Here is a 23,293-nt window from a genome sequence, read left to right on the forward strand (position 1 = left end):
GTGATCGTCTACAGGTTTCTCCATTTCCCAACTCTACTTTCCCCGCCCTACCCACACCCACCTCCCACCCTTAACCTTCTCCCCCTGTGGCTTTGTCCATGGGCCCTCTATATGTGCTCTTTTTTGACCCTTTCCTTTCTTTCTCATGTTATTTTTCTCTTCCCTCCCCTCTGGTTATGGTCAGTTTGTTCTTAATTTCAGGGACTCTGGTTATATTTTGCTTGCTTGTTTGTTCTGTTATTTAGGTTCCACTTATAGGTGAGATCATATGGTATTTTTCTTCCACAACCTGGCTTGCTTCACTTAGGATACTTCTGTCTGCTTCCATCCATGTTGTCATGAAGGGTAGCTACTCCTTCTTACTTTCTGCTGGGATATATTTTTATTGTGTAAATGTACCACACTTTATTGTCCCACTCAAGTACTGATGGACACCTAGCACTGTGTCCAGCACTTGGCTATTGTAAATTGTCTTGCTATGAACACTGGGGTGCACAGGTTCTTTTGATTTAGTGTTTCTGGATTCTTAGGGTATAATCCCAGCTTGTGAACTGCTGTGCTAACCTTTTTAGTTTCTTGAGGAAATTCCATACTGTTTTCCACAGTGGCTGCACCAGTGTGCACTTCCACCAACAGTGCACCAGGGGTCCGTTTTCTCCACAACCTATCCAGCACTTAGTGTTTCCTGATTTGTTTATGATGGCCACACTGACCAGTGTGAAGTGGAATCTTCTAGTTTTAATTTGCATCTCTCTGATGGCTCGTTATGCTGACCATCCTATCATGTGTGTCTGGGCCCTCTGGGTGTCATCCTTGGAGGAGTGCCTGTGGAAGTCCTTTGCCCGTGTTTTAATTGGATTTTTTGTCTTCCTGTTGTGGAGTCATGTGTGTTCTATATATATTTTGGAGATCAAACCCTTGTCTGAGTCTCATTTGAAAATACATTTTCCCATAGAGTTGGTCCCCTTTTCACCTTGCTAATGTTTTCTTTATGCATGCACAAGCATTTTATTGTGATGAAGTCCCTCCTTTATGTCCCTTGGTCTAGGGCACATTGCTGTGAGAATATTACTGGGTGGAATATCAGAGAGTTTCCTCCCTATCTTCCCCTCTAGGACTTTAGTGCTATCACAACTTATGTTTAAGTCTTTATCCTCTTGGAGTTTTTTTGTGTGTGTATGGTGTCAGTTGGTGGTCGAGTTTCATTCTTGTTTGCATGTAGCTGTCCAGGTCACTCAAGATCATTTGCTAAGGAGGGTGTTTTTATTCCACTTTATTCTTCTCCCCCTCTGTCAAATATAAATTGTCCATAGACACTTGGGTTTATCTCTGGGCTCTCTATTCTGTTCCATTCATCTATGTGTCTGTCCTTACTCCAGTACGAGATGTTTTTTACTCTCCTGGCCTTGTAATACAGTTTGCTGTGAGTTATGGTGATTCCACCTACTTTGTTCTTCTTTCCCAAAGCTGCTTCAGGTATTCGGTGTCAGTGATGGTTCCATGTAAATTTTGAAATGTTTGTTTTATAGCTGTGAAATACCATTGGTTTTTTAATAGGAATTGCATTGATCTGTACATTGCTTTGAATGGAATGGATATTTTGAGGATGTTAATACTTCTACTCCATGAACATGGCGTATGCTTCAATATATTTGTGCGTTCTTTCTTCCACGTTGTGTAGTGTTCTGAATAAAGATCTTTCACCTCCTTGACTAACTTTATTCCTAGCCACTTTATGTACATGTTGCTATATCAAGGGGATTTCTTCCTCTGATTTCAGTTTCTGATATTTCATTGTTGGTGCCCCAAAATGCCTCTGATTTCTGAATATTGACTTTGTATCCCATAATTTTGTCAAATTGCCTTATTAACTTGAACGGTTATTTGGAGGAGTCTATGGGATTTTCCAGGTATACCACGATGTCATCTATAAACAATGACAGTTTTACTTCCAACTTTTCATTGGATACCTTTTATTTCTTTTTCCTGTGTGATCACTCTGGCTTGGACTTTCAGTACTTATATAGAGGTTGTGACAGTGGACATCCTTGTCTTTTTCTTGATGTTCAGGGGAAAGGTTTTAGGTTTTGCCCGTTGAGTATGATGTTGCCTGTAGGTCTTAGATGTGTTTCCTGAACCTTGTTGCATGAGTAGCTCAAGAAACTAAGATGGCTAACGTAGAGGATTCAAGAAATGTAAGCAGAGCAGTAGCCCATAGTGGTGTGGGATAAATTGAATATTTGTAGTCAGTAGTATTCTGTGCATGTATCTCCAAGCTGACGAAGTCATAACACTTTGTCTGTTGATGAATGAATTAGGTATTAAACTGACCTCTCCTCACAGTTGTGTACTTCCCAAGTTACAGAACACATTGAGGAACATGATAAATACTTGTCACCTGAGGTGTAAATGATTCTGATGGTTGCATGAAGGATATGCTGTTGTATCCTGTTTCCCATTTATTCTGTCAGGGTCATGGTCATGACTCGTTTCTCTGATTGAAGATCGCTTTTCTCCCATCAGGCATCAGGGTGACTTTGGTGTATGCACCCATTTTTTTCTCTTTTAGTTAGAATCTGTAGAAACATAATTATGTCAACTGCATGTTTCATTAAACCTATATTCCTGTTTGTTCCTTAAGTACTTGTAGTGTATGCTATAATTTTGGTTCATTGGTCTTCTCATCCACACATGCCCTGAAGAGGAAAAATGAACAACTATCACCTAAAATAATCATATCAACAGGAAGCATGAGGATTGGGCTCCATAGTAAGTCTGCATGAATGTGTAGTTGGCTTTCATATTTTCCTATATTTGAGGATATGTCCCTTTGCTTTTCAGATTCTCCTGAAGTATATTCTTTCTTACAGGTAATAAGTTCTATGTGTTTATGTTTGGTTATTAAGAACAGATTATATGAAATGAATATTATTTGTTAATGATTTTGTTTCAAAACTCATTCAGCCTCGGGTTAGACGGAAAGGTCCTGTTCGTACAAATGCAGTCAAAACGAATTCTGTGCAAACATTCGGATCAGGTAAATTTTTTACTACCAATTTTACTCTGGAAAGGAATACATGAAAATATGTGACATGCTCATAATTTTCTTATTCCGAATTTCTTTCTTTTGTAAGTTTAATGGCAGGTTTGGACATAAGTAGAGTAGATGCCATTGTTGGGAATCCTGGTTGATAATTAGAGGGGAAAAAGCAAGAATTATAAAATGTAAACTTTATTTTTTATTTAAAAAATATATTTATTGATTGTGCTATTACAGTTGTCCCATTTCCCCACTTCACTCCAGTCCATCCTACCCACCCCCTCCCTCCCACATTCCCCCCCTTATAGTTCATGTCCATGGGTCATACATCTAAGTTCTTTGGCTTCTACATTTCCTACACTATTCTTACCCTCCCCCTGTCTATTTTCCACCTACCATTTATGGTACTTATTCTCTGTACCTTTCCCCACTCTCATCGCCTCCCACTCCCCTGTTGACAACCCTCCATGTGATCTCAATTTCTGTGGTTCTGTTGCTGTTCTAGCTGTTTGCTTAGTTTGGTTTTGTTTTGGTTTTAGGTGTGGTTGTTAATAACTGTGACTTTGCTGTCATTTTACTGTTCATATTCTTTATCTTCTTTTTCTCAGATAAATCCCTTTAACATTTCCTGTAATAAGGGCTTGGTGATGATGAACTCCTTGAACTTCACCTTATCTGAGAAGCACTTTACCTGCCCTTTGATTCTAAATGATAGCTTTTCTGGATACAGTAATCTTGGATGTAGGTCCTTGCCTTTCATGGCTTTCAATACTTCTTGCCATCCCTTCTTGCCTGTAAGGCCTTTTTTAACGAATCAGCTGACAGTCTTATGGGAAGTGCTTTGTAGGTAACTGTGTCCTTTTCTCTTGCTGCTTCTAAGATTGTCTCCTTCTGTTTCATCTTGGGTAATGTAATTATGATGTGCCTTGGTGTGTTCCTCTTTGGGTCCAGCTTCTCTGGGACTCTCTGAACCTCCTGGATTTCCTGGAAGTCTATTTCCTTTGCCAGATTAGGGGAGTTCTCCTTCATTATTGGTTCAAATAAATTTTCAGTTTTTTGTTGTTCCTCTCCTCCTTCTGGCACCCCTATAATTCAGATGTTGGAACGTTTCAAGATGTCCTGGAGGTTCCTAAGCCTCTCCTCATTTTTCCGAATTCTTATTTCTTCATTCTTTTCTGGTTGGATGTTTCTTTCTTCCTTTTGGTCCACACCATTGATGTGAGTCCCAGTTTTCTTCCCATCACTATTGGTTCTCTGTACATTTTCCTTTGTTTCTCTTAGCATAACCCTCATTTTTTTCATCTCATTTGCGACCAAATACAAGCAATTCTGTGAGCTTCCTGATTACCAGTGTTTTGAACTGTGCATATGATAGGTTGGCTATCTCTTCATTGCTCAGTTGTATTTTTTCTGGAGCTTTGATCTGTTCTTTCATTTAGGCCACTTTTTTTTTTTTTTTTTTGTCTTGTTGCTTTGTAATGTATTTGGCTATCAGGTATGGTGATTCCAGTTACTATGTTTTTCTTTCCCACAACTGCTGTAGCTATTCGGGTCATGGATGGTTCTTTGTAAATTGGGAAATGTTTGTTCTATATCTGTGAAATGTCATTGGTAGTGTAATAGGGAATGCGTTGAATCTGTAAATTGTTTTGTGTACTATGGACATTTTGATGATGTTAATTCTTCCAATCCATGAACATGGTATATGCTTCCAATATTTATGCCTTACTTGATTACTTTCTTCTGTGTTGTGTAGTTTTCTGATACAGGTCTTTTCCCTCTTTGGTTAAGTGTATTCCCTTGTAGTTTATTTTTCCTGGTTGCCATTTGAATGGGGATGTTTTTTCTGATTGCCATTTTGGATATTATATTGTAGGCTTACAAAAATGCCTTGGTTTCTGAATATTGCCTATGCCTGATGCTGTTTTCTCAAATCCACCTATTATGTCGAGTATTATATTGGTGACGTCAATAGGATTTTCCATGTACTTCTCATCTCCATGTGAAGAATGACTGTTTAACTACCAGCTTTCCAATAAGGATGCTGTTTATTTCTTTTTCTTGTGTGATCACTGTGGCTAGGACTTCCAGTACTATGTTGACTAGAAGTGGTGACACTGGACATCCTTGTCTTTTTCTTGATGTTCAAGGGAAAGGTTGTAGGTTTTGCCCGTTGAGCATGATGTTGCCTGTAGGTCTTAGATGTGTTCCATGAACCTTGTTGCATGAGTAGCTCAAGAAACTAAGATGGCTAACGTAGAGGATTCAAGAAATGTAAGCAGAGCAGTAGCCCATAGTGGTGTGGGATAAATTGAATATTTGTAGTCAGTAGCATTCTGTGCGTGTATATCCAAGCTGATGAAGTCATAACACTTTGTCTGTTGATGAATGAATTAGGTATTAAACTGACCTCTCCTCACAGTTGTGTACTTCCCAAGTTACAGAACACATTGAGGAACATGATAAATACTTGTCACCTGAGGTGTAAATGATTCTGATGGTTGCATGAAGGATATGCTGTTGCATCCTGTTTCCCATTTATTCTGTCCAGGTGAGGACTCGTTTCCCTGATTGAAGATCGCTCTTCTCCCATCAGGCATCAGGGTGACTTTGGTGTATGCACCCATTTTTTTCCCTTTTAGTTAGAATATGTAGAATCATAATTATGGTCTTGATGTGTCAACTGCATGTTTCGTTAAGCCTATATTCCTGTTTGTTCCCTCAGTATTTGAGGTGTATTCTGTATTTCCGTTTAGTTGGTCTTCTTACCCACCCGCCCCCTGAAAAGAAAACATGAACAACTAACACCTAATGTAATCGTATCCAAAGCCAAGCACGAGGATTGGGCTCCACAGTAACTCTGCATGAACGTATAGTTGGCTTTCATACTTTTCGCATAATTGAGGGTATTTCCTTTTGCTTTGTAGATTCTCCTGACAGATCTTCGTCCTCAAAGGTAATAACTTTTATGTTTCTATATCGAGGTATTAAGAACAGATTAAATGAAATGTATGTTATTTACTAATCGTTTTCTTTCAAATCTTCTTCAGCGTGCCATTGACGTGACAGATCGTGTTCCTAAAAAAGGAGTCGGGACGAATTCTGTACACACATCCAGATCAGGTAAATTTTGTACCAGAAATTTACGTCTGGAAAGGCATACCTGAAAACGTTGGTGTGCTCAGACTCTTCTTATTCCTCATTTCTTTCTATTGCAAATTTAATGGCAGTACATGAGACACGCAATGCAGATGCCATTGTTGGGATTCATCCTTGATGTTTACAAGGAAGAAAACAAAAGAGCACCCCGAGAATTCTAAAATGGAAACGTCACATAAGGTGTTTTTACTTTTGTTTTGATACCGTGAAGTTCCCAGTTGAGAATCCCTACACCTGTGAGGGGTTCCTAGATGTGCATTTTTAGACTCTTAGGTTTTTCTACTGTTGGAACATGCTTCTTTGACCTTTGACCTTTACCCGGGGTAAAACTGAGGGTGCTAACATGTCGTGTTTTTTAAAACGTATTTTATGGCTTATGCTCTTACAGTTGTCCCAATTTCTCCCCATTGGCTCCCCTGAACCCAGTCGACCCCATTCCCTTCAGCCATTCCCCCCTCAGTTGAAGTCCGTGGGTCATGCATATCAGTTCTTCAGCTACTTCACTTCCTATCCCGTCCCTAACATTGCCCTGTCTCCTCAGGGCCTACCAATTTGTACTTGTTAATTCCTGCACCTTCCCCGCCCCCCACCCCCATGCTTCCCCTTCCTCCTCCCGTCTGATAACCCTCCAAATGATCTCCATAGCTATGATTCTGTTTCCGTTCTGCTTGTTTGCTTAGTTGGTCTTTCGATCCCATTGCTGATAGTTGTGAATTTATTGCCCCTGAGGGTGTTCATAGGTTTGATCCTCCTTTTCTTGAACAAGTCCCTTTAGCATTTCACAAAATAATGGCTCGGTGATGGGGAACTCCTTTCGCTTTGTCCTGTCCGAGAGGCACGGTAGCTGCCCTTCCATTCCAAATGATAGCGTTGTGAATAGAGTAATCTAGGTTGTTGGTCCTCGCTGCCCATCACTGCGAATCCTTCTTCCCAGTCCCTTCTGGCCTGCCAAAGTGTCTCTGAGAAATCAGCTGACATTCTCAGGGCAACTCCTTTGTAGGTAAGTCTCTGCTTTTCTCCTGCTGCTTTTAAGAATCTTGCGTATTGTTAACCTTTGGCATTTTAATTACGGTGTACCTTGGTGTGATCCTCTTTGGGTCCATTTTGATGGGGATTCTGTGTGCTTCCTGGGCTTGTGTGTGTATTCCCTTCAGCAATTTGGGGGAAGTTTTCTTTCGTTATATTTTCGAAGAAGTTTTCAATTCCTCCCTTTTTTCCTTCTCCTTCTGGCAGCCCTATGATTTGGGTGTTGGTAGGTCTGAGGTTTTCCAGAGGCTCCTTAGCCTATCAATGTTGTTCATTTTCTTCCTTCACGTATATACTTATGTTGTATTGGTGTTCGAATACAGCTTTCTCGGTTTCCCAACAACCCTTACCCCGCCGTGCCCACCCCTACCTCCCTACGCCCTCAATCCTACGCCCCCTTTGGCTTTGTCCATAGGCCCTTTATACATGTTCTTTTACGACCCTTTCCCTTCTTTCCCACATTATGTCCCTCCTCCCTCCCCTCCGGTTACTGTCAGTTTGTTCTTCGTTTCAGTGACACCTAATGTAATCGTATTCAAAGCCAAGCACGAGGATTGGGCTCCACAGTAACTCTGCATGAATGTATAGTTGGCTTTCATACTTTTCTCATAATTGAGGGTATTTCCTTTTGCTTTGTAGATTCTCCTGACAGATCTTCGTCCTCAAAGGTAATAACTTTTATGTTTTTATATATTTTATTTGAAGAGATTATATGAAATGAATATTATTGGTTAATGATTTTGTCTCAAAACTCATTCAGCCTGGGGTTAGACAGAAAGATCCTGTTCCTGAAAATCCAGTCACAATGAATTCTGTGCAAACATTCAGATCAGGTAATAATTTTTACTACAAATTTTACTCTGGAAGGGAATACTTGAAAATATTTTGTGTGCTCATAATCTTCCTATTCCGAATCTCTTTCTTTTGGAAGTTTAATGGTAGGTTTGGACATAAGTAGTCTAGATACCATTGTTGGGATTCCTGGTTGATAATTAGAGGGGGAAAAGCAAGAATTATAAAATGTAAACTTTATTATATTTTTACTTTAAAAATATGTTTATTGATTATGCTATTACAGTTGTCCCATTTCCCCCTTTCACTCCAGTCCATCCTGCCCACCCCCTCCCTCCCACTTTCCTCCCTTATAGTTCATGTCCGTGGTTCATACATACAAGTTCTTTGGCTTCTACATTTCCCATACTATTCTTACCCTCCCCTGCCTATTTTCCTCCTACCATTTATGCTACTTATTCTCTGTACCTTTCCCTCTTCTCTTCCACTCCCACTCCCCTGTTGATAACCCTCCATGTGATCTCCATTTCTGTGGTTCTGTTGCTGTTCTAGTTGTTTGCTTAGTTTGGTTTTGTTTTGGTTTTAGGTGTGGTTGTTAATAACTGTGAATTTGCCGTCATATTTACTGTTCATATTTTTCATCTTCTTTTTCTCAGATAAATCCGTTTAACATTTCATATACTAAGGGCTTGGTGATGATGAACTCCTTTATCTTGACCTTATCTGAGAAGCACTTTATCTGCCCTTGCATTCTAAATGATAGCTTTGCTGGATACACTAATCTTGGATATAGGTCCTTGCCTTTCATGACTTGGAATACTTCTTGCCATCCCTTCTTGCCTGTAAGGCCTTTTTTAACGAATCAGCTGACAGTCTTATGGGAACTCCTTTGTAGGCAACTGTTTTCTTTTCTCTTGCTGATGCTAAGATTGTCTCCTTCTGTTTAATCTTGGGTAATGTAATTATGATGTGCCTTGGTGTGTTCTTCTTTGGGTCCAGCTTCTCTGGGACTCTCTGAGCCTCCTGGACTTCTGGGAAGTCTATTTCCTTTGCCAGATTAGGGAAGATCTCCTTTATTATTTGTTCAAATAAGTTTTCAGTTTTTTGTTGTTCCTCTTCTCCTTTTGGTAGCCCTATAATTCAGATGTTGGAACGTTTCAAGATGTCCTGGAGGTTCCTAAGCCTCTCCTCATTGTTTTGAATACTTGTTTCTTCATTCTTTTCTGGTTGGATGTTTCTTTCTTCCTTCTGGTCCACACCGTTGATTTGAGTCCCAGTTTCCTTCCCATCACTATTGGTTCCCTGTACAATTTTCTTTGTCTCTCTTAGCATAGCCCTCATTTTTCGTCTGCTTTTTGACCAAATTCAACCAATTCTGTGAGCTTCCTAATTACCAGTGTTTTGAACTGTGCACAGGTTGGCTATCTTTTCATTGCTTAGTTGTATTTTTTCTGTAGCTTTTATCTTTTCTTTCATTTGGGCCATTTTTTTTTTTTTTTTGTCTTGGTGCTTTGTAATGTATTTTGCTATCAGGTATGGTGATCCCAATTATTATGTTCTTCTTTTTCAAAATTGCTGTAGGCATTCGAGTCGTGGATGGTTCCTTGTAAATTGGGAAATGTTTGTTCTATATCCCTGAAATGTCATTGGTAGTGTAATAGGGAATGCGTTGAATCTGTAAATTGTTTTGTGTACTATGGACATTTTGATGATGTTAATTCTTCCAATCCATGAACATGGTATATGCTTCCAATATTTATTCCTTACTTGATTACTTTCTTCTGTGTTGTGTAGTTTTCTGATACAGGTATTTTCCCTCTTTGGTTAAGTTTATTCCTTGGTAGTTTATTTTTCTGGTTGCTGTTTTTATGGGGATTTTTTTCTGATTTCCATTTTGCATATTATGTTGTAGGCTTACAAAAATGCTTTGGTTTCTGAATATTGCCTTCGCCTGATGCTGTTTTCTCAAATTCACTTATTCTGTCGAGTATTTTTTTGGTGGTGTCAATGAGATTTTCCATGTACTTTCTGATCTCCATGTGAATAATGACTGTTTTACTTCCAGTACTTCCAGGATGCTTTTTATTTCTTTTTCTTGTCTTTTCACTGTGGCTAAGACCTCCAGACTATGTTGAATAGAAGTGGTGACAGTGGACATCCTTGTGTTTGTCTTGATCTTAGTGGGAAAGGTTTTAGGTTTTGCCCATTGCGTATGATGTTTGCTGTATGTCTTGGATGTGTTTTATGAACCTTCTTGCATGAGTAGGTCAAGAAACTAAGATGGCTAAAGTAGAGGATACAAGAAACGTAAGCATAACAGTACTACAGTTCTGTGGGATAAGTTGCATATTTCTAACAACTATTATGCTATGTGTGTAAATCCAAGGTGATGAAGTCATAACAATTTCTCTGTTGATAAATGAATTATGTATTAAACTTACCTCTCCTCACCATTATGTACTTCCGAAATTATAGAACATGCTGATGAACACCATAAACACTTGTTGCATAAGGTATAGATGATTTTGGTGTTTGCATGAAGGATATGCTGTTGCATTCTGTTTCACATTTATTCTGTCAGGGTTGGTCATGACTCATTTCTCTGATTGAAGATCACTTTTCTCCCATCAGGCATTAGGAGGGTCACTTTGGTGTATGCACCCATTTCTCTTTTAGTTAGAATCTGTAGAAACATAATTATGGTCTTGACATGTCAACTGCATGTTTTGTGAAACCCATATTCCTGTTTGCTACTTGTGTAATTTTAGTGCGTTCTATATTTTTGCTTCATTGGTCTTCTTATACACCTCCCCCCTGAAAAGAAGACATGAACAACTGACACCTAATGTAGTCATATCCAAAGCCAAGCACGAGGATTGGGCTACATAGTAACTCTGCATGAATTTATAGTTGGTTTTCATGTTTTCATAAAATTGAGGATATGTCCCTTTGCTTTTTAGATTCTCCTGAAAATTTTCCCTCCTTAAAGGTAATATGCTTTATGTTTTAACATTTTGGTATTAAGAGCAGATTATTTGAAATGCATACTATTTATTAAACATTTTCTTTGTCAACTCGTTCAGGTTTCTGTTGAAGTGAAAGATCCTGTTCCTAAAAGTGCAGTAGGAATGAATTCTGTGGAAACATCCAGATCGGGTAAATTTTGTACTGCCAATTTAATTGTGGAGAAAAATGCATGACTATATTTGACATACTCACAGACTTTTTATTTGTAATTTCTTTCTTTTGGACGTTTAATGGTAGGTTTTGACATAAGTAATGTAGATGCCATTGTTGGGATTCATGTTTGATATAACAGGAAAAGAAAACAAGATTTCTAAAATGTAAACATAAGTAATATGTTTTTTGTTTTGTTTGATACCATAAAGTTTCCGGTTTGGAATCCCTACACTTATTAGGGATTCCTAGTTGTTAATGTTCACTCTAAGATTTTGCTACTGTTTTAGAATGCTTTTGTGAATTTCGACATTTACCTATGGTAAAACTGAATTTGCCCACATATCGTGTTGTTTTGAAATGTGTTTTATTGATTATGGTGTTACAATTGTCCCAATTTTTTCCCCTTTGCTCCCCTCAACCAGTCTACCCATTCCCTTCAGCCATTGTCCCCTTAGTTGTAGTAGTGGGTCATGAATATAAGGTCTTTGGCTTCTTCACTTCCTATTCTGTTCTTGACGTTCCCGTGTATATTCTATACATGCAAATTTGTAAATATTAAATCCTACAAATTTCTCCAGATGGTTCCCCTTCCTCCTCCCAAGTGATATCCCTGCAAATGATGTCCATAGCTTTAATTTTGTTTCTGTTTTGCTTGTTTGCTTAGTTTTTTTCTTCGATTCCACTGTTAATAGTTGTGAATTTATTGGCACTTTCATGTTCATAGTTTTGATCCTCTTTTTTTGTAAATAAGTCACTTTAGCATTTCACACAATACTGGCTTGGTGATGAGAAACTCTTTTATGTTTATCTTGTCTAAGAGGCACTTTATCTGCCCTTCAATTCCAAGTGATAGCTTTGCTGGGTAGAGTAATCTATGTTGCAAGTCTTTGCTTTCTATCACTTTGAGTACTTCTTTCCAGTCCCCTCTGGCCTGCAAAGTTTCTTTGAGAAATCAGTTGACATTCTCATGGGACCTCCTTTGATGGTAACTCTCTGCTTTTCTCTTGCTGCTTTTAAGATTCTTCTGTATCATTAACCTTCAGAATTTGAATTATGATGTACCTTGGTGTGGTCTTCTTTGTGTCCATTTTGATTGGGTCTGTGTGTGCTTCTGGCACTTGTAAGTCTATTTCTTACGCCAAATTTGGGGTGTTTTCTTTCATTATTTTTCAGAGAAGTGTTCAATTCCTCCCTTTCTTTCTTCTTCTGGAGCCCTATGATTTGGGTGTTGGTAGATCTGAGGCTTTGCCAGAGGCCCCTTAGCCCATCTATGTTGTTTTGGATTTCATTTCTTTCTTCTTATAGATGTGTGCGCACGCACACACACGCACACCTCAATGTATGTTTATTTATTTTACTGGTGATCGTCTACAGGTTTCTCCATTTCCCAACTCTACTTTCCCCGCCCTACCCACACCCACCTCCCACCCTTAACCTTCTCCCCCTGTGGCTTTGTCCATGGGCCCTCTATATGTGCTCTTTTTTGACCCTTTCCTTTCTTTCTCATGTTATTTTTCTCTTCCCTCCCCTCTGGTTATGGTCAGTTTGTTCTTAATTTCAGGGACTCTGGTTATATTTTGCTTGCTTGTTTGTTCTGTTATTTAGGTTCCACTTATAGGTGAGATCATATGGTATTTGTCTTCCACAACCTGGCTTGCTTCACTTAGGATACTTCTGTCTGCTTCCATCCATGTTGTCATGAAGGGTAGCTACTCCTTCTTACTTTCTGCTGGGATATATTTTTATTGTGTAAATGTACCACACTTTATTGTCCCACTCAAGTACTGATGGACACCTAGCACTGTGTCCAGCACTTGGCTATTGTAAATTGTCTTGCTATGAACACTGGGGTGCACAGGTTCTTTTGATTTAGTGTTTCTGGATTCTTAGGGTATAATCCCAGCTTGTGAACTGCTGTGCTAACCTTTTTAGTTTCTTGAGGAAATTCCATACTGTTTTCCACAGTGGCTGCACCAGTGTGCACTTCCACCAACAGTGCACCAGGGGTCCGTTTTCTCCACAACCTATCCAGCACTTAGTGTTTCCTGATTTGTTTATGATGGCCACACTGACCAGTGTGAAGTGGAATCTTCTAGTTTTAATTTGCATCTCTCTGATGGCTCGTTATGCTGACCATCCTATCATGTGTGTCTGGGCCCTCTGGGTGTCATCCTTGGAGGAGTGCCTGTGGAAGTCCTTTGCCCGTGTTTTAATTGGATTTTTTGTCTTCCTGTTGTGGAGTCATGTGTGTTCTATATATATTTTGGAGATCAAACCCTTGTCTGAGTCTCATTGGAAAATACATTTTCCCATAGAGTTGGTCCCCTTTTCACCTTGCTAATGTTTTCTTTATGCATGCACAAGCATTTTATTGTGATGAAGTCCCTCCTTTATGTCCCTTGGTCTAGGGCACATTGCTGTGAGAATATTACTGGGTGGAATATCAGAGAGTTTCCTCCCTATCTTCCCCTCTAGGACTTTAGTGCTATCACAACTTATGTTTAAGTCTTTATCCTCTTGGAGTTTTTTTGTGTGTGTATGGTGTCAGTTGGTGGTCGAGTTTCATTCTTGTTTGCATGTAGCTGTCCAGGTCACTCAAGATCATTTGCTAAGGAGGGTGTTTTTATTCCACTTTATTCTTCTCCCCCTCTGTCAAATATAAATTGTCCATAGACACTTGGGTTTATCTCTGGGCTCTCTATTCTGTTCCATTCATCTATGTGTCTGTCCTTACTCCAGTACGAGATGTTTTTTACTCTCCTGGCCTTGTAATACAGTTTGCTGTGAGTTATGGTGATTCCACCTACTTTGTTCTTCTTTCCCAAAGCTGCTTCAGGTATTCGGTGTCAGTGATGGTTCCATGTAAATTTTGAAATGTTTGTTTTATAGCTGTGAAATACCATTGGTTTTTTAATAGGAATTGCATTGATCTGTACATTGCTTTGAATGGAATGGATATTTTGAGGATGTTAATACTTCTACTCCATGAACATGGCGTATGCTTCAATATATTTGTGCGTTCTTTCTTCCACGTTGTGTAGTGTTCTGAATAAAGATCTTTCACCTCCTTGACTAACTTTATTCCTAGCCACTTTATGTACATGTTGCTATATCAAGGGGATTTCTTCCTCTGATTTCAGTTTCTGATATTTCATTGTTGGTGCCCCAAAATGCCTCTGATTTCTGAATATTGACTTTGTATCCCATAATTTTGTCAAATTGCCTTATTAACTTGAACGGTTATTTGGAGGAGTCTATGGGATTTTCCAGGTATACCATGATGTCATCTATAAACAATGAAAGTTTTACTTCCAACTTTTCATTGGATACCTTTTATTTCTTTTTCCTGTGTGATCACTCTGGCTTGGACTTTCAGTACTTATATAGTTGTGACAGTGGACATCCTTGTCTTTTTCTTGATGTTCAGGGGAAAGGTTTTAGGTTTTGCCCGTTGAGTATGATGTTGCCTGTAGGTCTTAGATGTGTTTCCTGAACCTTGTTGCATGAGTAGCTCAGGAAACTAAGATGGCTAACGTAGAGGATTCAAGAAATGTAAGCAGAGCAGTAGCCCATAGTTGTGTGGGATAAATTGAATATTTGTAGTCAGTAGTATTCTGTGCATGTATCTCCAAGCTGACGAAGTCATAACACTTTGTCTGTTGATGAATGAATTAGGTATTAAACTGACCTCTCCTCACAGTTGTGTACTTCCCAAGTTACAGAACACATTGAGGAACATGATAAATACTTGTCACCTGAGGTGTAAATGATTCTGATGGTTGCATGAAGGATATGCTGTTGTATCCTGTTTCCCATTTATTCTGTCAGGGTCATGGTCATGACTCGTTTCTCTGATTGAAGATCGCTTTTCTCCCATCAGGCATCAGGGTGACTTTGGTGTATGCACCCATTTTTTTCTCTTTTAGTTAGAATCTGTAGAAACATAATTATGTCAACTGCATGTTTCATTAAACCTATATTCCTGTTTGTTCCTTAAGTACTTGTAGTGTATGCTATAATTTTGGTTCATTGGTCTTCTCATCCACACATGCCCTGAAGAGGAAAAATGAACAACTATCACCTAAAATAATCATATCAACAGGAAGCATGAGGATTGGGCTCCATAGTAAGTCTGCATGAATGTGTAGTTGGCTTTCATATTTTCCTATATTTGAGGATATGTCCCTTTGCTTTTCAGATTCTCCTGAAGTATATTCTTTCTTACAGGTAATAAGTTCTATGTGTTTATGTTTTGTTATTAAGAACAGATTATATGAAATGAATATTATTTGTTAATGATTTTGTTTCAAAACTCATTCAGCCTCGGGTTAGACGGAAAGGTCCTGTTCGTACAAATGCAGTCAAAACGAATTCTGTGCAAACATTCGGATCAGGTAAATTTTTTACTACCAATTTTACTCTGGAAAGGAATACATGAAAATATGTGACATGCTCATAATTTTCTTATTCCGAATTTCTTTCTTTTGTAAGTTTAATGGCAGGTTTGGACATAAGTAGAGTAGATGCCATTGTTGGGAATCCTGGTTGATAATTAGAGGGGAAAAAGCAAGAATTATAAAATGTAAACTTTATTTTTTATTTAAAAAATATATTTATTGATTGTGCTATTACAGTTGTCCCATTTCCCCACTTCACTCCAGTCCATCCTACCCACCCCCTCCCTCCCACATTCCCCCCCTTATAGTTCATGTCCATGGGTCATACATCTAAGTTCTTTGGCTTCTACATTTCCTACACTATTCTTACCCTCCCCCTGTCTATTTTCCACCTACCATTTATGGTACTTATTCTCTGTACCTTTCCCCACTCTCATCGCCTCCCACTCCCCTGTTGACAACCCTCCATGTGATCTCAATTTCTGTGGTTCTGTTGCTGTTCTAGCTGTTTGCTTAGTTTGGTTTTGTTTTGGTTTTAGGTGTGGTTGTTAATAACTGTGACTTTGCTGTCATTTTACTGTTCATATTCTTTATCTTCTTTTTCTCAGATAAATCCCTTTAACATTTCCTGTAATAAGGGCTTGGTGATGATGAACTCCTTGAACTTCACCTTATCTGAGAAGCACTTTACCTGCCCTTTGATTCTAAATGATAGCTTTTCTGGATACAGTAATCTTGGATGTAGGTCCTTGCCTTTCATGGCTTTCAATACTTCTTGCCATCCCTTCTTGCCTGTAAGGCCTTTTTTAACGAATCAGCTGACAGTCTTATGGGAAGTGCTTTGTAGGTAACTGTGTCCTTTTCTCTTGCTGCTTCTAAGATTGTCTCCTTCTGTTTCATCTTGGGTAATGTAATTATGATGTGCCTTGGTGTGTTCCTCTTTGGGTCCAGCTTCTCTGGGACTCTCTGAACCTCCTGGATTTCCTGGAAGTCTATTTCCTTTGCCAGATTAGGGGAGTTCTCCTTCATTATTGGTTCAAATAAATTTTCAGTTTTTTGTTGTTCCTCTCCTCCTTCTGGCACCCCTATAATTCAGATGTTGGAACGTTTCAAGATGTCCTGGAGGTTCCTAAGCCTCTCCTCATTTTTCCGAATTCTTATTTCTTCATTCTTTTCTGGTTGGATGTTTCTTTCTTCCTTTTGGTCCACACCATTGATGTGAGTCCCAGTTTTCTTCCCATCACTATTGGTTCTCTGTACATTTTCCTTTGTTTCTCTTAGCATAACCCTCATTTTTTTCATCTCATTTGCGACCAAATACAAGCAATTCTGTGAGCTTCCTGATTACCAGTGTTTTGAACTGTGCATATGATAGGTTGGCTATCTCTTCATTGCTCAGTTGTATTTTTTCTGGAGCTTTGATCTGTTCTTTCATTTAGGCCACTTTTTTTTTTTTTTTTTTGTCTTGTTGCTTTGTAATGTATTTGGCTATCAGGTATGGTGATTCCAGTTACTATGTTTTTCTTTCCCACAACTGCTGTAGCTATTCGGGTCATGGATGGTTCTTTGTAAATTGGGAAATGTTTGTTCTATATCTGTGAAATGTCATTGGTAGTGTAATAGGGAATGCGTTGAATCTGTAAATTGTTTTGTGTACTATGGACATTTTGATGATGTTAATTCTTCCAATCCATGAACATGGTATATGCTTCCAATATTTATGCCTTACTTGATTACTTTCTTCTGTGTTGTGTAGTTTTCTGATACAGGTCTTTTCCCTCTTTGGTTAAGTGTATTCCCTTGTAGTTTATTTTTCCTGGTTGCCATTTGAATGGGGATGTTTTTTCTGATTGCCATTTTGGATATTATATTGTAGGCTTACAAAAATGCCTTGGTTTCTGAATATTGCCTATGCCTGATGCTGTTTTCTCAAATCCACCTATTATGTCGAGTATTATATTGGTGACGTCAATAGGATTTTCCATGTACTTCTCATCTCCATGTGAAGAATGACTGTTTAACTACCAGCTTTCCAATAAGGATGCTGTTTATTTCTTTTTCTTGTGTGATCACTGTGGCTAGGACTTCCAGTACTATGTTGACTAGAAGTGGTGACACTGGACATCCTTGTCTTTTTCTTGATGTTCAAGGGAAAGGTTGTAGGTTTTGCCCGTTGAGCATGATGTTGCCTGTAGGTCTTAGATGTGTTCCATGAACCTTGTTGCATGAGTAGCTCAAGAAACTAAGATGGCTAACGTAGAGGATTCAAGAAATGTAAGCAGAGCAGTAGCCCATAGTGGTGTGGGATAAATTGAATATTTGTAGTCAGTAGCATTCTGTGCGTGTATATCCAAGCTGATGAAGTCATAACACTTTGTCTGTTGATGAATGAATTAGGTATTAAACTGACCTCTCCTCACAGTTGTGTACTTCCCAAGTTACAGAACACATTGAGGAACATGATAAATACTTGTCACCTGAGGTGTAAATGATTCTGATGGTTGCATGAAGGATATGCTGTTGCATCCTGTTTCCCATTTATTCTGTCCAGGTGAGGACTCGTTTCCCTGATTGAAGATCGCTCTTCTCCCATCAGGCATCAGGGTGACTTTGGTGTATGCACCCATTTTTTTCCCTTTTAGTTAGAATATGTAGAATCATAATTATGGTCTTGATGTGTCAACTGCATGTTTCGTTAAGCCTATATTCCTGTTTGTTCCCTCAGTATTTGAGGTGTATTCTGTATTTCCGTTTAGTTGGTCTTCTTACCCACCCGCCCCCTGAAAAGAAAACATGAACAACTAACACCTAATGTAATCGTATCCAAAGCCAAGCACGAGGATTGGGCTCCACAGTAACTCTGCATGAACGTATAGTTGGCTTTCATACTTTTCGCATAATTGAGGGTATTTCCTTTTGCTTTGTAGATTCTCCTGACAGATCTTCGTCCTCAAAGGTAATAACTTTTATGTTTCTATATCGAGGTATTAAGAACAGATTAAATGAAATGTATGTTATTTACTAATCGTTTTCTTTCAAATCTTCTTCAGCGTGCCATTGACGTGACAGATCGTGTTCCTAAAAAAGGAGTCGGGACGAATTCTGTACACACATCCAGATCAGGTAAATTTTGTACCAGAAATTTACGTCTGGAAAGGCATACCTGAAAACGTTGGTGTGCTCAGACTCTTCTTATTCCTCATTTCTTTCTATTGCAAATTTAATGGCAGTACATGAGACACGCAATGCAGATGCCATTGTTGGGATTCATCCTTGATGTTTACAAGGAAGAAAACAAAAGAGCACCCCGAGAATTCTAAAATGGAAACGTCACATAAGGTGTTTTTACTTTTGTTTTGATACCGTGAAGTTCCCAGTTGAGAATCCCTACACCTGTGAGGGGTTCCTAGATGTGCATTTTTAGACTCTTAGGTTTTTCTACTGTTGGAACATGCTTCTTTGACCTTTGACCTTTACCCGGGGTAAAACTGAGGGTGCTAACATGTCGTGTTTTTTAAAACGTATTTTATGGCTTATGCTCTTACAGTTGTCCCAATTTCTCCCCATTGGCTCCCCTGAACCCAGTCGACCCCATTCCCTTCAGCCATTCCCCCCTCAGTTGAAGTCCGTGGGTCATGCATATCAGTTCTTCAGCTACTTCACTTCCTATCCCGTCCCTAACATTGCCCTGTCTCCTCAGGGCCTACCAATTTGTACTTGTTAATTCCTGCACCTTCCCCGCCCCCCACCCCCATGCTTCCCCTTCCTCCTCCCGTCTGATAACCCTCCAAATGATCTCCATAGCTATGATTCTGTTTCCGTTCTGCTTGTTTGCTTAGTTGGTCTTTCGATCCCATTGCTGATAGTTGTGAATTTATTGCCCCTGAGGGTGTTCATAGGTTTGATCCTCCTTTTCTTGAACAAGTCCCTTTAGCATTTCACAAAATAATGGCTCGGTGATGGGGAACTCCTTTCGCTTTGTCCTGTCCGAGAGGCACGGTAGCTGCCCTTCCATTCCAAATGATAGCGTTGTGAATAGAGTAATCTAGGTTGTTGGTCCTCGCTGCCCATCACTGCGAATCCTTCTTCCCAGTCCCTTCTGGCCTGCCCAAGTGTCTCTGAGAAATCAGCTGACATTCTCAGGGCAACTCCTTTGTAGGTAAGTCTCTGCTTTTCTCCTGCTGCTTTTAAGAATCTTGCGTATTGTTAACCTTTGGCATTTTAATTACGGTGTACCTTGGTGTGATCCTCTTTGGGTCCATTTTGATGGGGATTCTGTGTGCTTCCTGGGCTTGTGTGTGTATTCCCTTCAGCAATTTGGGGGAAGTTTTCTTTCGTTATATTTTCGAAGAAGTTTTCAATTCCTCCCTTTTTTCCTTCTCCTTCTGGCAGCCCTATGATTTGGGTGTTGGTAGGTCTGAGGTTTTCCAGAGGCTCCTTAGCCTATCAATGTTGTTCATTTTCTTCCTTCACGTATATACTTATGTTGTATTGGTGTTCGAATACAGCTTTCTCGGTTTCCCAACAACCCTTACCCCGCCGTGCCCACCCCTACCTCCCTACGCCCTCAATCCTACGCCCCCTTTGGCTTTGTCCATAGGCCCTTTATACATGTTCTTTTACGACCCTTTCCCTTCTTTCCCACATTATGTCCCTCCTCCCTCCCCTCCGGTTACTGTCAGTTTGTTCTTCGTTTCAGTGACACCTAATGTAATCGTATTCAAAGCCAAGCACGAGGATTGGGCTCCACAGTAACTCTGCATGAATGTATAGTTGGCTTTCATACTTTTCTCATAATTGAGGGTATTTCCTTTTGCTTTGTAGATTCTCCTGACAGATCTTCGTCCTCAAAGGTAATAACTTTTATGTTTTTATATATTTTATTTGAAGAGATTATATGAAATGAATATTATTGGTTAATGATTTTGTCTCAAAACTCATTCAGCCTGGGGTTAGACAGAAAGATCCTGTTCCTGAAAATCCAGTCACAATGAATTCTGTGCAAACATTCAGATCAGGTAATAATTTTTACTACAAATTTTACTCTGGAAGGGAATACTTGAAAATATTTTGTGTGCTCATAATCTTCCTATTCCGAATCTCTTTCTTTTGGAAGTTTAATGGTAGGTTTGGACATAAGTAGTCTAGATACCATTGTTGGGATTCCTGGTTGATAATTAGAGGGGGAAAAGCAAGAATTATAAAATGTAAACTTTATTATATTTTTACTTTAAAAATATGTTTATTGATTATGCTATTACAGTTGTCCCATTTCCCCCTTTCACTCCAGTCCATCCTGCCCACCCCCTCCCTCCCACTTTCCTCCCTTATAGTTCATGTCCGTGGTTCATACATACAAGTTCTTTGGCTTCTACATTTCCCATACTATTCTTACCCTCCCCTGCCTATTTTCCTCCTACCATTTATGCTACTTATTCTCTGTACCTTTCCCTCTTCTCTTCCACTCCCACTCCCCTGTTGATAACCCTCCATGTGATCTCCATTTCTGTGGTTCTGTTGCTGTTCTAGTTGTTTGCTTAGTTTGGTTTTGTTTTGGTTTTAGGTGTGGTTGTTAATAACTGTGAATTTGCCGTCATATTTACTGTTCATATTTTTCATCTTCTTTTTCTCAGATAAATCCGTTTAACATTTCATATACTAAGGGCTTGGTGATGATGAACTCCTTTATCTTGACCTTATCTGAGAAGCACTTTATCTGCCCTTGCATTCTAAATGATAGCTTTGCTGGATACACTAATCTTGGATATAGGTCCTTGCCTTTCATGACTTGGAATACTTCTTGCCATCCCTTCTTGCCTGTAAGGCCTTTTTTAACGAATCAGCTGACAGTCTTATGGGAACTCCTTTGTAGGCAACTGTTTTCTTTTCTCTTGCTGATGCTAAGATTGTCTCCTTCTGTTTAATCTTGGGTAATGTAATTATGATGTGCCTTGGTGTGTTCTTCTTTGGGTCCAGCTTCTCTGGGACTCTCTGAGCCTCCTGGACTTCTGGGAAGTCTATTTCCTTTGCCAGATTAGGGAAGATCTCCTTTATTATTTGTTCAAATAAGTTTTCAGTTTTTTGTTGTTCCTCTTCTCCTTTTGGTAGCCCTATAATTCAGATGTTGGAACGTTTCAAGATGTCCTGGAGGTTCCTAAGCCTCTCCTCATTGTTTTGAATACTTGTTTCTTCATTCTTTTCTGGTTGGATGTTTCTTTCTTCCTTCTGGTCCACACCGTTGATTTGAGTCCCAGTTTCCTTCCCATCACTATTGGTTCCCTGTACAATTTTCTTTGTCTCTCTTAGCATAGCCCTCATTTTTCGTCTGCTTTTTGACCAAATTCAACCAATTCTGTGAGCTTCCTAATTACCAGTGTTTTGAACTGTGCACAGGTTGGCTATCTTTTCATTGCTTAGTTGTATTTTTTCTGTAGCTTTTATCTTTTCTTTCATTTGGGCCATTTTTTTTTTTTTTTTGTCTTGGTGCTTTGTAATGTATTTTGCTATCAGGTATGGTGATCCCAATTATTATGTTCTTCTTTTTCAAAATTGCTGTAGGCATTCGAGTCGTGGATGGTTCCTTGTAAATTGGGAAATGTTTGTTCTATATCCCTGAAATGTCATTGGTAGTGTAATAGGGAATGCGTTGAATCTGTAAATTGTTTTGTGTACTATGGACATTTTGATGATGTTAATTCTTCCAATCCATGAACATGGTATATGCTTCCAATATTTATTCCTTACTTGATTACTTTCTTCTGTGTTGTGTAGTTTTCTGATACAGGTATTTTCCCTCTTTGGTTAAGTTTATTCCTTGGTAGTTTATTTTTCTGGTTGCTGTTTTTATGGGGATTTTTTTCTGATTTCCATTTTGCATATTATGTTGTAGGCTTACAAAAATGCTTTGGTTTCTGAATATTGCCTTCGCCTGATGCTGTTTTCTCAAATTCACTTATTCTGTCGAGTATTTTTTTGGTGGTGTCAATGAGATTTTCCATGTACTTTCTGATCTCCATGTGAATAATGACTGTTTTACTTCCAGTACTTCCAGGATGCTTTTTATTTCTTTTTCTTGTCTTTTCACTGTGGCTAAGACCTCCAGACTATGTTGAATAGAAGTGGTGACAGTGGACATCCTTGTGTTTGTCTTGATCTTAGTGGGAAAGGTTTTAGGTTTTGCCCATTGCGTATGATGTTTGCTGTATGTCTTGGATGTGTTTTATGAACCTTCTTGCATGAGTAGGTCAAGAAACTAAGATGGCTAAAGTAGAGGATACAAGAAACGTAAGCATAACAGTACTACAGTTCTGTGGGATAAGTTGCATATTTCTAACAACTATTATGCTATGTGTGTAAATCCAAGGTGATGAAGTCATAACAATTTCTCTGTTGATAAATGAATTATGTATTAAACTTACCTCTCCTCACCATTATGTACTTCCGAAATTATAGAACATGCTGATGAACACCATAAACACTTGTTGCATAAGGTATAGATGATTTTGGTGTTTGCATGAAGGATATGCTGTTGCATTCTGTTTCACATTTATTCTGTCAGGGTTGGTCATGACTCATTTCTCTGATTGAAGATCACTTTTCTCCCATCAGGCATTAGGAGGGTCACTTTGGTGTATGCACCCATTTCTCTTTTAGTTAGAATCTGTAGAAACATAATTATGGTCTTGACATGTCAACTGCA

At 39.0% G+C, this 23,293-nt stretch overlaps 1 protein-coding gene across 1 annotated transcript in view; it reads left to right on the forward strand.

Annotated features, from left to right (window-relative positions):
* LOC112316790 (ankyrin repeat domain-containing protein 26) overlaps window positions 1–23,293 on the forward strand; it is a 187,305-nt gene that overhangs the window by 82,195 nt on the left and 81,817 nt on the right. Inside the window, exons 23-36 of the mRNA XM_071221352.1 lie at window positions 2,842–2,870; window positions 2,965–3,037; window positions 5,968–5,996; window positions 6,091–6,163; window positions 7,865–7,893; window positions 7,986–8,058; window positions 10,978–11,006; window positions 11,101–11,173; window positions 15,396–15,424; window positions 15,519–15,591; window positions 18,522–18,550; window positions 18,645–18,717; window positions 20,419–20,447; window positions 20,540–20,612. Coding sequence (XP_071077453.1) covers window positions 2,842–2,870; window positions 2,965–3,037; window positions 5,968–5,996; window positions 6,091–6,163; window positions 7,865–7,893; window positions 7,986–8,058; window positions 10,978–11,006; window positions 11,101–11,173; window positions 15,396–15,424; window positions 15,519–15,591; window positions 18,522–18,550; window positions 18,645–18,717; window positions 20,419–20,447; window positions 20,540–20,612 — 714 coding nt within the window. The remainder of the gene's footprint in view (window positions 1–2,841; window positions 2,871–2,964; window positions 3,038–5,967; window positions 5,997–6,090; window positions 6,164–7,864; window positions 7,894–7,985; window positions 8,059–10,977; window positions 11,007–11,100; window positions 11,174–15,395; window positions 15,425–15,518; window positions 15,592–18,521; window positions 18,551–18,644; window positions 18,718–20,418; window positions 20,448–20,539; window positions 20,613–23,293) is intronic.

Source organism: Desmodus rotundus, chromosome 4 (genome assembly GCF_022682495.2).
Source record: "Desmodus rotundus isolate HL8 chromosome 4, HLdesRot8A.1, whole genome shotgun sequence".
NCBI classification, from domain to species: Eukaryota; Metazoa; Chordata; class Mammalia; order Chiroptera; family Phyllostomidae; genus Desmodus; species Desmodus rotundus.